General features: G+C 33.3%; 3 protein-coding genes across 8 annotated transcripts; 1 reads left to right on the top strand and 2 right to left on the bottom strand.

Annotated features, from left to right (window-relative positions):
• Positions 1-21: 21 nt before the first annotated feature.
• On the bottom strand, positions 22-5,262 carry LOC106777645 (cysteine synthase). The gene is made up of 11 exons (XM_014665306.2): positions 5,159-5,262; positions 4,901-4,947; positions 4,699-4,808; positions 4,519-4,576; positions 3,660-3,923; positions 3,440-3,577; positions 2,896-2,947; positions 1,971-2,050; positions 982-1,041; positions 772-852; positions 22-298 (listed from the first exon to the last, which is right to left on the bottom strand). The coding sequence occupies exons 2-11, from the start codon at positions 4,940-4,942 to the stop codon at positions 206-208; spliced, it is 978 nt and encodes a 325-aa protein (XP_014520792.1). The 5' UTR covers positions 4,943-4,947; positions 5,159-5,262; the 3' UTR covers positions 22-205.
• Positions 5,263-6,717: 1,455 nt separating this feature from the next.
• Positions 6,718-12,975, bottom strand: LOC106777858. 6 transcript variants are annotated; one of them, XM_022776017.1, is made up of 7 exons: positions 12,873-12,975; positions 11,716-11,768; positions 11,516-11,564; positions 9,061-9,394; positions 7,716-8,278; positions 7,552-7,618; positions 6,718-7,388 (listed from the first exon to the last, which is right to left on the bottom strand). In XM_022776017.1, exons 3-7 carry the CDS (start codon positions 11,534-11,536, stop codon positions 6,970-6,972), a joined length of 1,404 nt encoding a protein of 467 aa, XP_022631738.1. In that variant the 5' UTR covers positions 11,537-11,564; positions 11,716-11,768; positions 12,873-12,975; the 3' UTR covers positions 6,718-6,969. The 6 variants fall into 6 exon arrangements, with proteins under 6 accessions (XP_022631738.1, XP_022631736.1, XP_014521147.1 ...); XM_022776015.1 differs by lacking the exon at positions 11,516-11,564 and having other exon boundaries at positions 9,061-9,429; XM_014665661.2 differs by lacking the exon at positions 11,516-11,564.
• On the top strand, positions 12,872-13,578 carry LOC106777860 (ferredoxin). The gene has a single exon (XM_014665664.2). It carries the CDS (start codon positions 12,947-12,949, stop codon positions 13,382-13,384), a length of 438 nt encoding a protein of 145 aa, XP_014521150.1. The 5' UTR covers positions 12,872-12,946; the 3' UTR covers positions 13,385-13,578.
• Positions 13,579-13,717: the final 139 nt, after the last annotated feature.

Genomic DNA, 13,717 nt, shown 5'->3' with positions numbered 1-13,717 from the left:
TTCTCTAAAAAAAAGACTTAATGAACAAAAAGAAACATTACATAGGCCAACTTTATTCCCTCTTCTTTTGATACATTATTTTTAGCCTTTTGGAGCAAGTTTTGTTTAATTTTAGAAACACCAAACAGTACTCTAACAATCTACGTTAAAGCTTGCATAAGGTTTACAAGAAAATTCAGAAGCAGATGAAAGCCTGAATCGGAATTCAGGTCTCAAAAGTCATGTTTTCAGCTTCGCGTCTCACTGACTCGAATAGCACGGAAGACAGGTACCTCTCTCCGAAGCTGGGAAAAACAGCCTGCACATATCCAAATGGAACCGTAACTCAGAAAAACACACCATAGATTCAGTTGTTCAAGTGAAAAAATAGAACAAAACATGAAAATACAGTCAAAAGCTAAGTAATCATGTTTTCTTATTCGCATAAAATCAGTTCCACCGGTTATCCAGTATCCATCGGAATCAAAATTCCACATGCAACATCCATTATAATCAATATTGACTTCTGATATACTTCGATCTTCGATCTTGTTCACATGATTATATTACCTTCGAAAAATTACCATGATAATGGTACTACTGCAGCAAGCAGTGTCAACCGACAATGCTTAAATCAAGTAATAATCAACATATTTAGTTTTCTTTATTACCCAATATAACAGATTTAATAATCATTTGATGGATATTATGCATAACGAATTAAATTTATACTACAATTATGTTACTTTTCTAAATACTTTCACGGAAATTTTAGTGATATGATAAACTTACAACAATAAGCTTATCAGCATTTTCTGGCCTTTTTGCTATCTTAATGGCAGCAGCAGCTGCAGCTCCAGAAGATATCCCCACCTACAACAATATCCAAAGTGGTTCACCCAGCTTAATTTTTACCAAATCCAAATATCCAATACAAAGTACGATCAACACAATATATATTGGGGGCTCGCTCTTGGCAGTTTCTAGAGATTTAGAACTTACAAATAGGCCTTCTTTAAGGGCAAGAAGTTTCGCAGTATCTATTGCTTCGTCACTTGAAATCTGCCAGTAACACATATCTCAGGTTTGATGGAATATTAACTATTGGAACTTTAAAAACAAATACTGCAAAAAGATTAGATATTTGATAGCTTAGTAATAATATAAAACACATCTATAACATTTTTTTTCACATATTAATTCAAATATGCATCTAAAAAATCAATTACTACATAATAGAAGTGAATCTGTATATCGTAAAATATTTATTTATGTCAAGTCATATTGTATTCATAGCACCAAAATCAGCACCTAATCTTGAAAGCTATCAGGAGTTCCCGTTCTATTTAAAAATTAAAACTGCTAATCCACATGTGATGTGAAGTTTAATTAAGCAGATTGGACATAATTATGTCAACTAAGTGCACAAAAAAAAATTATTGATAGTGTGTAGTTTTCCCGAGAACTGGAACTTTATCCATGGCATTACTATAAACTTGCCCAAGGAAGACGAGAACCATAGCGCTTTAGGACAATTTTATGTCAGAAAACAATTAAAAGGTTCTCAAATTAGAAATCTTCTTTAAGTGAACATTGTATCGGTATCATCAAATTAATGGAGGAGGAAACAGCCACATCAAATCAATAATATATAAAAACTATATGCACATGATTACGGATGAACTTGCTTGCACTTATTTTTTAGAAAATGATTTTTTAATAGAATAAACAGATTTAAGATTTTTTATGCTGTTGACTGATCTGCTTATTTTAAAATTAAGCAGTTTTACCTTTGTTTAATAAGCAGATCATATTTGTTTCTTAAATAAATTATTATTTCAAAAGTTGCTTATTCCAGAAATACTTATTTTAAGTTTAACCAAACTGGCTCTAAATGAAAATAACTATTTTCATAACCAATGATATTTTTTGAAGTATGATTACATGATCACTTGAATAGTAATTATTATCCACAAGTGATTAAAACTTACTTGAACAACTTCATCAAGAAGATTGACTTCTAAGACACCAGGGATAAAACCAGCACCAATCCCTTGAATCTTGTGTGGACCTGAGCATTCAAAATGCAAATTTGCTAATTAACCACAACTAGAAAATAAAGTTCTTTACCTCAACCCGAAGGATTTATTCTTGCTATAAAATTTGGGAAACACTATAGTAGTTACAACCTCAAAAGAACAAAACAAACAAGAAAAGACAAATAGGAACTGATATTTAGTTTAAAGAGGAGTGATTTTGAGATGAAGAAAAGCCCGTATAATCACAGTGACATCAACTTTACATGATTCCTGTTTAGTGTGTCATTAGTTCGAACTGTGAAGAGCAATCTGGTCAGGTGATCAAGAAATGGTGACAAGAAAAATTCACAAAGAAAGCTACGGCAAGTGTTATGTTATGTACAAAACTTAGCAATAATGTTCTTTCAATATTATGGCCGGTTGAATAAGCAAAACTCAATCTTTCATGGACAATAGGAAGGAAAGTAGCACGATCATAGTATTCAATACTATACCTACAAAACGCAATCAATTTTTTTAAATGCCAGTAAATAGCATTCACATGGTAAACTAATCATCATGCCTTAACCCATCCACTAGGCTTGGTTACATTATAAATAAATGTCATTTTAATCATAAACCAAAATTGTAATTCCAACAAAATATGAAAAGAGAATGGCAAGAAAGGAAAGGGTAGAAGCAGGACACACAAGCTTTTGTTTAACGTTTTTTGTTCTCTCATAAAGTTCTCCTGAGTCTTTCTCACCCTTTTTCAACTGAACTCTATTCATTTGATTTCATGGCTCTCAAAATACAGCAAATAAAATCAACTAGTAAAGCAGGGGTTTTATGGCTCACCACAAAATGACTGCACATTATTAAAGAGGTCATAATTCACCTGGCTTTCCTCCTGAGAGCACTGGACTTTCCACTGGTTCCACACCAATAAGCTGCATAGAGGGAAAAGATGTAGAGTACTTGAAAAAATAAAAAAGAATGATACAACTATAACAGAAACTCCAATTTTTTTTACCGATCTAGGCAAAAATGGGGTGGTAATTATGGATGTGGACAATTTTTTTTTATTTATATAAATAAACAAGTCGTGTTGTCCCAAGATGACTTTATATGGAGAAGTCATCCAAGGGGTGCATGACTTTCACTCTGACACACGAGAAAAGATGTGCATCCCGCACACGTTTTCATATGTCAGAGCAAAAGTTGTGTAGTCCCTACACAACTTTTTCATATGAAATCGTCTTGGGACAGCACGATTTGCCTATTTGCATAAATAAATAAAAAATGGCCCACATCCGTAATTATCACCCCATTTTTGCCTAGATCAGTAAAAAATCCCAGAAACTCCTTTTTCAAGAAAAATATTGTTCAAGTATCACTAAAAGTACCTAAACATGTATATCAGGGAAAAACTAAATGCTAACCTTTATGTTTGAATTCTGCTCTTTAAGATATTTTCCAGCCCCTGTTATTGTACCACCAGTACCGATCCCAGAAACAAAAGCATCGATTTTGCCACGTGTGCCTTTCCAAATCTCAGGACCTGTGGTCTCATAATGTATCTGCAAAAACAGTATACATTGCGCAAAGTGTAAAGAATTTGGAGCACAATTTACAGAACATATGTGCTTATTTCTTGTATACCTTCGGATTGGCAGGGTTTTCAAATTGCTGAAGTATGTAGGCATTGGGCGTCTTAGCCAATATCTCTTCAGCCTTCTGCACAGCTCCTTTCATTCCCTTTGCTGGGTCTGTGAGAACCAACTCAGCTCCAAAGGCTAATAGAATGATTCTTCTTTCGAGACTCATAGAAGAAGGCATTGTAATTATGAGCTTGTAACCCCTGGCAGCTGCCATGAAGGCTAATCCAATGCCAGTATTACCACTTGTTGGTTCAATGAGGACACTCTTTGGTAAAACAAGAGACCCAATATCAGAATTATATATAAAATTTCCAACTCAGCGGTATACTAAATTAATACCCACAATTCCCTTTCTCACTCTACCACTTCCAACTCTACATAGCAGTTGGAAAGTCTGTAACAAAAACTAAATAACAGTGTATTCATTTAGATTTAAAATATCAGCAACTGGAGTGATATAAATTTCACTTAGGTTTTTTCTATACCAAAAATTTACATTTTTTTTTTAAATTTGGGTCAAAATGAAACGTGACATATATAAAGGAAGTTATACGATAAACTTCATCAAAGAGGATGCTCCAACCAAAACTGTGTTCTCTTGAAGACAAATTGAACAGATAGTTATCCTCTACGTATATAATGCGGGATATGGCAACGCATTACCTTTGTCTTACTCCTTCCTTCATAATTGAAGGTTTATGAACATCATTATTTACACGAAGCAATGAGATAATCATGGTATAGCTGTTTAAATCATAATCAAAGTCCAGACAGTAAAAAAAACCGCATCCTTTGCTCCCGAAACCACAGCAGTTCAATATGATGCCTTTCCTAATCTCTAATTATAAAGGTACACCAACCTTTCCAGGTGTGATTAGCCCCTTCTCTTCTGCGTCCGCAATCATACTATACCCAATCCTGTGAGACAGAAACAAGAAAACAAGCACAAAATCACAAAAAAGTCAAAACAAGAACAATACGAAAAAAACATGGATTTTAAAACTCGGAATCACAACTCGTGACAACGGAAAAATAGTCACCTGTCCTTTACACTAGAGCATGGCTCCATCAACTCGAGTTTGGCAGCAACACGGGCAACACAACCATCCGTAATTTTGTTTAGATATACTAATGGAGTTTTACCAATCAACTGCATGGCATGAACAACAAACAACAGTACACGATCTAGCAATAAAACACAAAAAAACAGTGTAGAAATGGTCACCAAATGCAGAAACTCACTTCTGTAACATCTTTGGCAATTTCAGACCTTTCAGCAGCCATTATATCTGGTCACCACACAAACAAAAGCTATTAGCATAGAGTCCACAAAGCTACCAAAAGACACATACGCCCATTAAAAGGAAAAGGAAGAAGTAGCAAACCTACCACTGATATTGATGGATTGGGATTGATTAGGGACAAATAAACACTAATTAAGATGTGTAATTAGAAAACATAGTTTGATTAATGTGATAGAAGATCATAAAAGAAAATTACCTTTAGAAACAGGACGACGATATCACGACAAGCACAGCGCCGATCTCCGATGTGTACTCAACGCTGACAAAACAACACTTCCATTTCAGTCCCATTTATAGGAAACTAAAACGGTGTAGTATGTGCAATTTTATATACTTTAATTTAAGTTTTCTCATTAATAAAAATAACTTTTTAATTTAATTTATTTATTACATTTATAAGCCAATTACAATATTTGAAATATTTACTATTGTACATTATAAATTTGTTGAAACTTTTATCTAAATTTTAGGCTGTTTACTAAATTAGTTTCCCAACATTTTTGCTCCATTTCTACTGCAAAGTCGTTATCTAAAGTTTTGATTTTTTTTATTATTATTATTTTTACTACTTAGTAATTTTTATTGAAATCGAAAAGCTTTATAAGATTTAATTAACTTTTAATGAAAAAAAAAACTGCGGTTTTAAGAAAGTTATTTTTATTAAAATATAGATAAGATACTTAAACTTTATATTACGTGAACAGGTTTCAATACAAATATTCTGACAAAGTATTATTTAAAATGTTGAATATGACTAACTAAATATCTTAAATTTTTAATTTGTAAGCATGAGAATGAATTAGGGATTAATTAAACTCTCCACGTGGATTAATTTACAAACCAAATCAAATTTGCTAATCTCAAAACAATAAATAAAAGAGTACTCGTGCGCCGTACATTTCCTGCTTACATAGCAAGCAAATTGTTTATCATTTTTTCTTACACAGAAAAAGGACCATAATATAAAAAATAAATAAATAAATAAAGAATGTTAAATGAGAATAAAAAAAGATTAAATTAACAACCAAAGTTTTTTTTCTGTGTTTTCATTTTCCCTTTAATTATAAATATGCATATTTTTCTCTTTTTATTTTATTTTATGGCCGGGTGAGCAGTAGGGTCAAATTGGTCCATTGCTTTAAATTTATGTATTATTGGTGTGCTAATAAATAGTAATAATATAATTAATATAAATTAAGTATAATAAAACAATTCATTTGGATTTTCTTTTTTCGAGAAGAGAGAATGTCATATTCATTCATCTGGTTTAGCAACAATTAAATTAAAATCTACCTATTATAAAAATATTAAAAAGAACAGATGAAATGAGTCAATTTAATTTTACAGACGAGTAACGATTCATTGTTTATTTCTCAAAATTTAATAATTTTTTTATCTATATTTAACGGGAAAAAAAATCAATCAATATTGTTTGGTTAACTCTAATAGTTTCATATCAATTGAGAATAAAAGAGTAATTTAAATATTTTAATAACTTACCATGAATTTAAAGTCAAAATATTAATATTTTGGGTAAAAATAAAAACTCCTCAACTAAAAAAAATTATTCCAACATCCAATAATTCTAGATAATTTGAAAGTCAATGGGAAGTAAACAAAATATAGAAAATAGTACGTTCTGAAAATGGTAAGATGAGGACTGAGATTTTCGGCATGAGTGTTTCTGAATATTTTGTTCATGGAATTCAACATTGAGAATGATGACGGTTGGATGCCAAGTTTTAAAACCCTTCATAAAAATGTTTCGATAGAGAATTTTAACAGCTAACTACCATGAAGTATATTACAACAGCAATGAACAAATCTATGCTTTTTACATCACCTAACTACATCTTGTGTATCAGTTTATAGAGTCGCTCAGAGAAATGCCAATTGATTTTGTTTGGCAGAATATTCATGATGGTATGAAAGAATGCATTTTGATGCTAAAACTACGAAAATCTGAGAAGAAAAGTCAAAATTTCACAACCTCAAAGATTTATCAATTTAATCTATCACTTTAAAGCCAAAGTGCTCCTTTAAAATACTACTGGATGTCTTACCAAAACCATTCGCTACCTTCTTCATGATTTCAAATTTAACCACCTCCCGTCTTATCTGTTTCTTTCTCTCTCTTACAACAGAGCTAGGCGAGACCTCTGATGCAGATGAGATTTGACCAACCCATGCATTTTTTTCATAATCCAGTTGTTGATACAAATTTTGTAAATAGGTTTTTTGTGTTCGAATTGTTTCTTCAACCACCTTATATTCAAACTCCTGAGACTTTCTAAAATCCTGGAGAACTCGATCTACCTCAGCCTCAAGTTTTAATGAACGGGGTAGGAAATTATTAGATTCCAACCCCGACTTATCTTCAAAACGATCCTCATTGATTGACACTTGCATCACATCACTACTATTATCTGATAAACAAACATATGATATTCTATGTTAAGTAGAGTCCACATAGATGATAAATAGTCATTCTCTTTGCATCTCCATAAGCATGTAATCAATGTTATGGTATTAGTAGCAGTCGAAAATAGTAAAAATGGACAAGTACAAACAATAGGAAAGGATATTTACCTGTAGAATGAGCTATAAAACTGTTATCATCCTTCCATATATCCTCAAGATTAGTTCCACATTTAAGCTGATGAAAACTATTAAATTGGTCATAAGCCTTCAAAATACGCGAGAACAGGCAATATAGTTTTTATTTCTATTACCAGAATATAATTTAAAAATACCTTTGAGACAGTCAATTCAATATAACGTAGCAGCTCCTTTGCAACGGGTTTCTCTGAACCACGCAAAAGACAAGCACCAAGATTTAAAATCTTCTTCAGAATTTCATCATCCAAATCCGTAGTTTTACACGTTTGTAAAAGATTATTAACATAAGAAATCATGTCAGTCCTCCCATCACAGCGTCGGCAGTGGTACCCAGCATCTAGTCCAATACTTCCTCCAACTTTGCCAGCCAAGAGACATCGGAGGGCACATTCAATATGAGCAACGTGACCACAAATTCCCACACCAGCATTTACTTGACACTTGATGTAACTATAGCCACCATAAGCTGTACAGACAGTTTTGCTGCAAAGAATGCAACAACAGTCACGGCAAAACATAGGTTCAGAACAGCAGATATCACAAGGCATGGCTGGTGAATATTTTTCTACTTCTTCTAACACCAGACTAGAGCACTTCTTATTATTTGCTTTACACTTGACAACATCCTCACCGTCGGAGTCACATGATTCGTGTGGTATCTGTTGAAGAGGTATAGCAGCTATTGGTACATCATTTCCTGTGATGTAGAACGGGACAAGTAGATATTTAACAATGTGACATCATTTTAATAAGCAAAACAAGCATAAGCAGTAAGTCACTTATTGCAGAGGGACATTGTAAAACATGAAAAGGAAAACATAAGTAGGATGAAAAATAATGGTTTTATACAACCGTTCGCAATTGTAGTTGCCCTATCAAGTAATTTTAACTCAGCACAACCACATCACGACGACACCACTACAATTAAAAGCCTATGCAGTATATTGTGTATAATTCTGCGTCTCTAGTAAGATGTTGGTACCAAAAATGATTTACCTATCGCATTGATATAATTCATATGCCTATAGATTATCATCATGTGAAGAACTTTATCTTTATTCTTCCATGTAACGTATTCAAAATTTCACCTCTTTATTAAATAAAATACTCCGGATGTGCAAATAACATTGTTATAAAAATATAAAAATATAGAATTACATTTATAACTCAGTTCAGAAAAAAAGAAAAAAAAACTGAGCAACAGAACTGAACAGATAGTTTATTAGAATAAATGAAACAAATAGTGAAAAAACAATAACTAACATTGAAAATGACACTTACAAATTCAGAGCAGGAAATGAAAAAAAAAGAAAAAAACAGACCACTACAAACCAGAACAATGAAATTAAAGGAAATTGATAGAGAAAAGGGATATCCTAGAATCAAATGAAAAAACAGCTATATGCAACATTTGAAAAATCCTTCTAAAAAGGATTGGATGTTGCTTAGGAATAAGTGACCGTAGAAAAGCATGGTTACCTGATGAAGATGTTAGAGCAGGAATCTTCCAGGAGAAAGAAGCAAAAAAGGCCTTAAGATCGGCGTCAGGAAAATATCTCTTGATATAGCGTTCAACGGAAAGCTTGCTTGCAAAGATATGTTTGCGGAATGTGCCCGAAGCTGACCCTGTGTTCTCTTTCTCTTCCTTCAACATTTGGACTAGTCGACTTGGCAAATATAAATAACGATCCTGAAAGTATGTGCCACCGGGGGAAATTCTTCGTCCAGTTCTCCATCCCCAAACATCACCCTGTTCTGGCCAATGTTCCGGTGCATATGGATATCCCTCACCAGAGGTTTCTGGTATAACTGGCTGTAGGCAAAATAAATCATTATCCTCCATCTCAACTGCAGTGTAATCCAAATTAGAATAAGAAATATAAAACTCCGACATACTATGCACAAAAAGCTCATGTCTTTTTTTATCTCGAAAAATGAGATGTCCTAACCAACCGACGACGATTCCATTTCCATTATCCATGGAACCCGCTCTAAATAATTCCTTTTGTTGGATTATTTCCGATGTAATCATAAAAAGCTAATTTTTCAGGAATTTAAAGCTAATTTTTCAGGAATTTTAGACCAAGCTTCTGATGAATTTTGATTTTCGGCTAGTCTAGCACTAACTCTTCAACAACATAACTAGAGAGAGATTTTGTTGAATTAACTAAATAGATCATAAAAAATGAAACTAAACCAGGAAATTGCACTCCAAAAGTTAAAGGATACTTGCTGGTTCAATGAGAAAGCCCTTCACTAAAATAAGAAACCCAAATATCAATATTATATATTAGGCTGAACAGTTTTTCAAGTTCACTAAGTTGTATGTCACCTTATAGTTAGTCTCTAAAAGCATTAAAATTCAAAATTTTTACCCCAAGATAAAACCCAAGTTAGTCTTATGTAAGATAATTTGCTATCATGACACAATAATTAATATATTAACCGCCACCTTCTCCTCAACTTTAGCATGACAGGTGGCAGCCAACATGTCACTCAATGTATTGTGTCAGTAAACTAACTTTAATCCATACAAAGGACTAACTTGAAAGACTGATCATACTTTCAAATATAAATTTTGAATTTTGACACTTTCAAGAACTGATTAGAAAGTGACATACACTTTTAAGGATCCAAAAGACTATCTTATATATTAAATTGACAACTCAAACATACACTAAATTAATATCCATAATCCCCTTTCTCATTTGACCACTTCCAACTATTCTACATAGCATTTGTAAGTCTAACAAGAACAAATTAATAGTAATAGTGTATTAATTTATATTTGAAATATCAGATGCTAGAGCAATATAAATTTCACTTAAGTTTTTTTCTAAACAAAAAAATTGGGTGAAACTGAAATATCCCAATTATATAGGAGAGTATATGGTAACCTTCATCAGAGCGGTTGATCCAACCAAAGCTTGTGTTATCCTCTATGTATATTATGAGGGATATGGCAACGCACCACTTTTGTCTTATTCCTTCCTTCATAATTGAAGGTTCAGGGACGTGATTATGAGTTAATCATTAATAACACCAACAATATGCCTTCTTTCTTTCTTGAGGCATGGTTAAGAACAATATATTGCACAAGTTCCTAAAGTATAACAGGATTCATTGGAGTGGTATGCCCAAGGTATAACAGGAACCTCTGGTGTGGTATACCAAGGATACAACACGAACCTTCGGTGTGATATAAAGAAGAGAACCAAGAATAACGAAAAGTAGAGAGGTCAAAGGAGGTTTATTCTGGAGGAGAGGGGCACGCCCCTTTATATGGAGGCCCAGACATGACCAACACGACAGGAGTAATGTTACAAGAAAGGAAAAAAAACAATAAATAAAGCTGATAACAAAATTGGATCCTCTTTATGGCACTTGCAGGCTAGAGTGGGGAATCAGCAAGCACCAAACCTCTTGCTACCCACTTTACAATTATAAAAAACATGCTGGTATAATAGCACTCGAGCATAGAAGGGGGAAATCGGCAAGCATCACAAATTTTGGTACCCGCTTTGTATTTATAAGTAACATATTGGCATATAAAAGTGAAGTAGCCAACTGAGACTTTTGCCTTTTGGAATAGCACATATAGTACAACATGTATAACTGTTTACACCCCAATCAAAGTTCAGGCAGTTAAAAACCCCATCCTTTGCTCCCAAACTATAGCACTTCAATATGAAACCTTTCCTAAACTCTTACTAGCTTCAATTCTCTTCAATTATCAAGGTCATACCAACCTTTCCAGGTGTGATAAGCCCCTTCTCTTCTGCTTCCCCAATCATACTATACCTAATGCAGTGCGTCGGAAAAAGAGAAAAAAAAAAGCACTAAATCACAAAAGGCCATATAACAAGCACAATGCTACTTAAAGCGTTGATTTAGAACTCAGAATCACACCACGTGACCGTGGAGAAATAGGTACCTGTCCTTCACACCAGAGCATTGCTCCATCAATTCGAGTTTGGCAGCAACTCGGGAAACACAACCATCCGCAAGTTTATTTAGATATATTAAGGGATTTACCAATCGACTTCGAAGAATAAACATCGTACAAAGGTGCATAATCTAGCAATACGATAAAAAAAAACCGAGCAGAAATGAGCATCAAATACAGAAACTCACTTCTGTAACAATTTTGGCAATTCCAGACCTTTCAGCAGCCATTATATCGGTCACTACAAAAAAGAGAAACAAAAGCTATTAGCATAGAGCCACAAAGCTACCAAAAGACACACATCCATTAAAAAAAAAAAAAAAAACTAGACAACCAATGATATTGGTAGATTGAGATTGATTAGCGAGAAATAAACCCTAATTAAGATGCGTAATAAGCAAAAAATAGTTTGATTAATGTAGTGGAAGATCATAAATAAACAAAAGTGAGTTTGAGGAACGGGAACGAGATACCAAGGCAAGCACAGCGCCGATCTACAAGTAACCAAAGCTCAACTTAACGTACTTATCGGAAAGAAAAACGGTATAGTACCATTCATTTATTATTTTATATACTTTAATTTAAGTTTTCTCGTTAATGAAATAAATTTTTAAATTACTTAATTTCTTATATTTATGAATCCATTGCAGTATTCGAAATAATTATTAATATTTTTATAAAAAAAATCGAAACTTTTATCTAAATTTTGTACAGTTCACTAATGTAAAAAAAAAAAAACTGAACATCGATAGAATTACGGATGGAGAAAGATTGAAAAAAACATAATGATATTTCATTTTACATTTTATTCATTTTTTAAATATTACGCTTGTAATTATTTGTTAAGATTAAATATGAATAAAATACTGACAACATAATTATGTCTACGTAATCAACGTAAACATACTTAAATATAAGAAACTATTTACGTCATATTACTTATATTGAAATTAATTATCTTATAAATATTATATATATTATGTATTTTGAAATATAATTAATTAGGAATTATGCTTTCTCGTTTTTCATATATCTATTAACTTGAACTTTTTATTTGTTCGGTTCCGACTTTTCACTTCTTAAATTTTAATTTGGAAACAGATATGATAAGTAATTTCAAAGGATCCGTTTTGTAAAGCTACAATTGGATTTAGTTAAAATCGATATGAAATTTGATAGGCCGAAAGAAAACAACAAAAACTAATTTTCGTAATTTTTATTATTTTTTTTGGCAACGGAATCAGTAGTATCATTATACGAAAATAAAATTGTGTCAGGAAATGAAATTAATTTCTCTGTTTTTTCCATTAATTAAAGCAAGGTATGTGAAAAAGGTAATCCTTACTTTTCCACCAGAAGTCTTATCCTTTCATCCACCACACGCTTCGCCCCATCGGAGAAAACATCAGTTCCTTTTCCATGGCAAGCCTTCAGTTAGCAACACCCTTCAAGCTCTTCAGATGGGGGCAGCCCACACTCAAGCTTTCCACTGCTTCACAGCTGAACCCTCGGCAAGGGCATGGTTTGCGTCCACTGACTGTGAGGTCCTACAAAGTGGTGATTGAGCACGAGGGACAGACCACTCCACTGGAAGTTGAAGCTGACGAGACCATACTGTCAAAGGCATTGGAATCAGGCTTACCTGTGCCTCATGACTGCAAGCTTGGAGTTTGTATGACATGCCCTGCTCGTCTCATCAGTGGATCTGTTGATCAGAGTGAAGGAATGCTCAGCGATGATGTGGTGGAGCGAGGTTATACACTCTTGTGTGTCTCTTATCCTCAATCCGATTGTCATATTAAGGTTATCCCCGAGGAGGAGCTGTTGTCATTGCAGTTGGCCACAGCCAATGACTAGTCTGTGTTTGAGTTTTGAATGTAGAGTCGTTAACTCCAAGCTGCTGCTGCTGCTTCTGATGCTGCTGGCTTTGGTTAACAGCGTTGAGTCTTTGCTTGTTTCTATATTTGCTGATGTAGCTCTGGTTTTTTATATACTTATGTTCTATTATGTAGTTTCTTATTGATGCATGAAACACAATTGTACTTGTACAACATTTGATTCATACTAGAATAGACACTAACTTTCCAACAATGCTGATAAATGGTTATCTAGGATACGAACCAAATGTGGTTATCGTTTTGCAATTTTATTTAAAAATTCCAAACCTTATTCACATATTACAGGGGTGGA

The sequence above is a fragment of the Vigna radiata genome, chromosome 11 (genome assembly GCF_000741045.1).
Source record: "Vigna radiata var. radiata cultivar VC1973A chromosome 11, Vradiata_ver6, whole genome shotgun sequence".
NCBI classification, from domain to species: domain Eukaryota; kingdom Viridiplantae; phylum Streptophyta; class Magnoliopsida; order Fabales; family Fabaceae; genus Vigna; species Vigna radiata.
The sequence above is the reverse complement of the archived record's forward strand: the minus strand, read 5'-3'. Positions and strand labels throughout refer to the sequence as shown.

What these genes read in the sequence shown, in the direction of transcription:
- LOC106777645 (XM_014665306.2), bottom strand. Translation starts at nt 4,942, where the DNA reads ATGGCTGCTGAAAGGTCTGAAATTGCCAAAGATGTTACAGAA. An exon ending in AAAACCCTGCCAATCCGAAG is followed by an intron (nt 3,578 to 3,659) that starts GTATACAAGAAA and finishes CTGTTTTTGCAG; the next exon opens with ATACATTATGAGACCACAGG. An exon ending in TTCTTGATGAAGTTGTTCAA is followed by an intron (nt 1,042 to 1,970) that starts GTAAGTTTTAAT and finishes TGTTACTGGCAG; the next exon opens with ATTTCAAGTGACGAAGCAAT.
- LOC106777858 (XM_022776014.1), bottom strand. Translation starts at nt 11,544, where the DNA reads ATGGAGCAATGCTCTGGTGTGAAGGACAG. An exon ending in GGCTTATCACACCTGGAAAG is followed by an intron (nt 9,395 to 11,330) that starts GTTGGTATGACC and finishes TTTTGCCTACAG; the next exon opens with CCAGTTATACCAGAAACCTC. An exon ending in TTGAATTGACTGTCTCAAAG is followed by an intron (nt 7,619 to 7,715) that starts GTATTTTTAAAT and finishes AGTTTTCATCAG; the next exon opens with CTTAAATGTGGAACTAATCT.
- LOC106777860 (XM_014665664.2), top strand. Translation starts at nt 12,947, where the DNA reads ATGGCAAGCCTTCAGTTAGCAACACCCTTCAAGCTCTTCAGATGGGGG.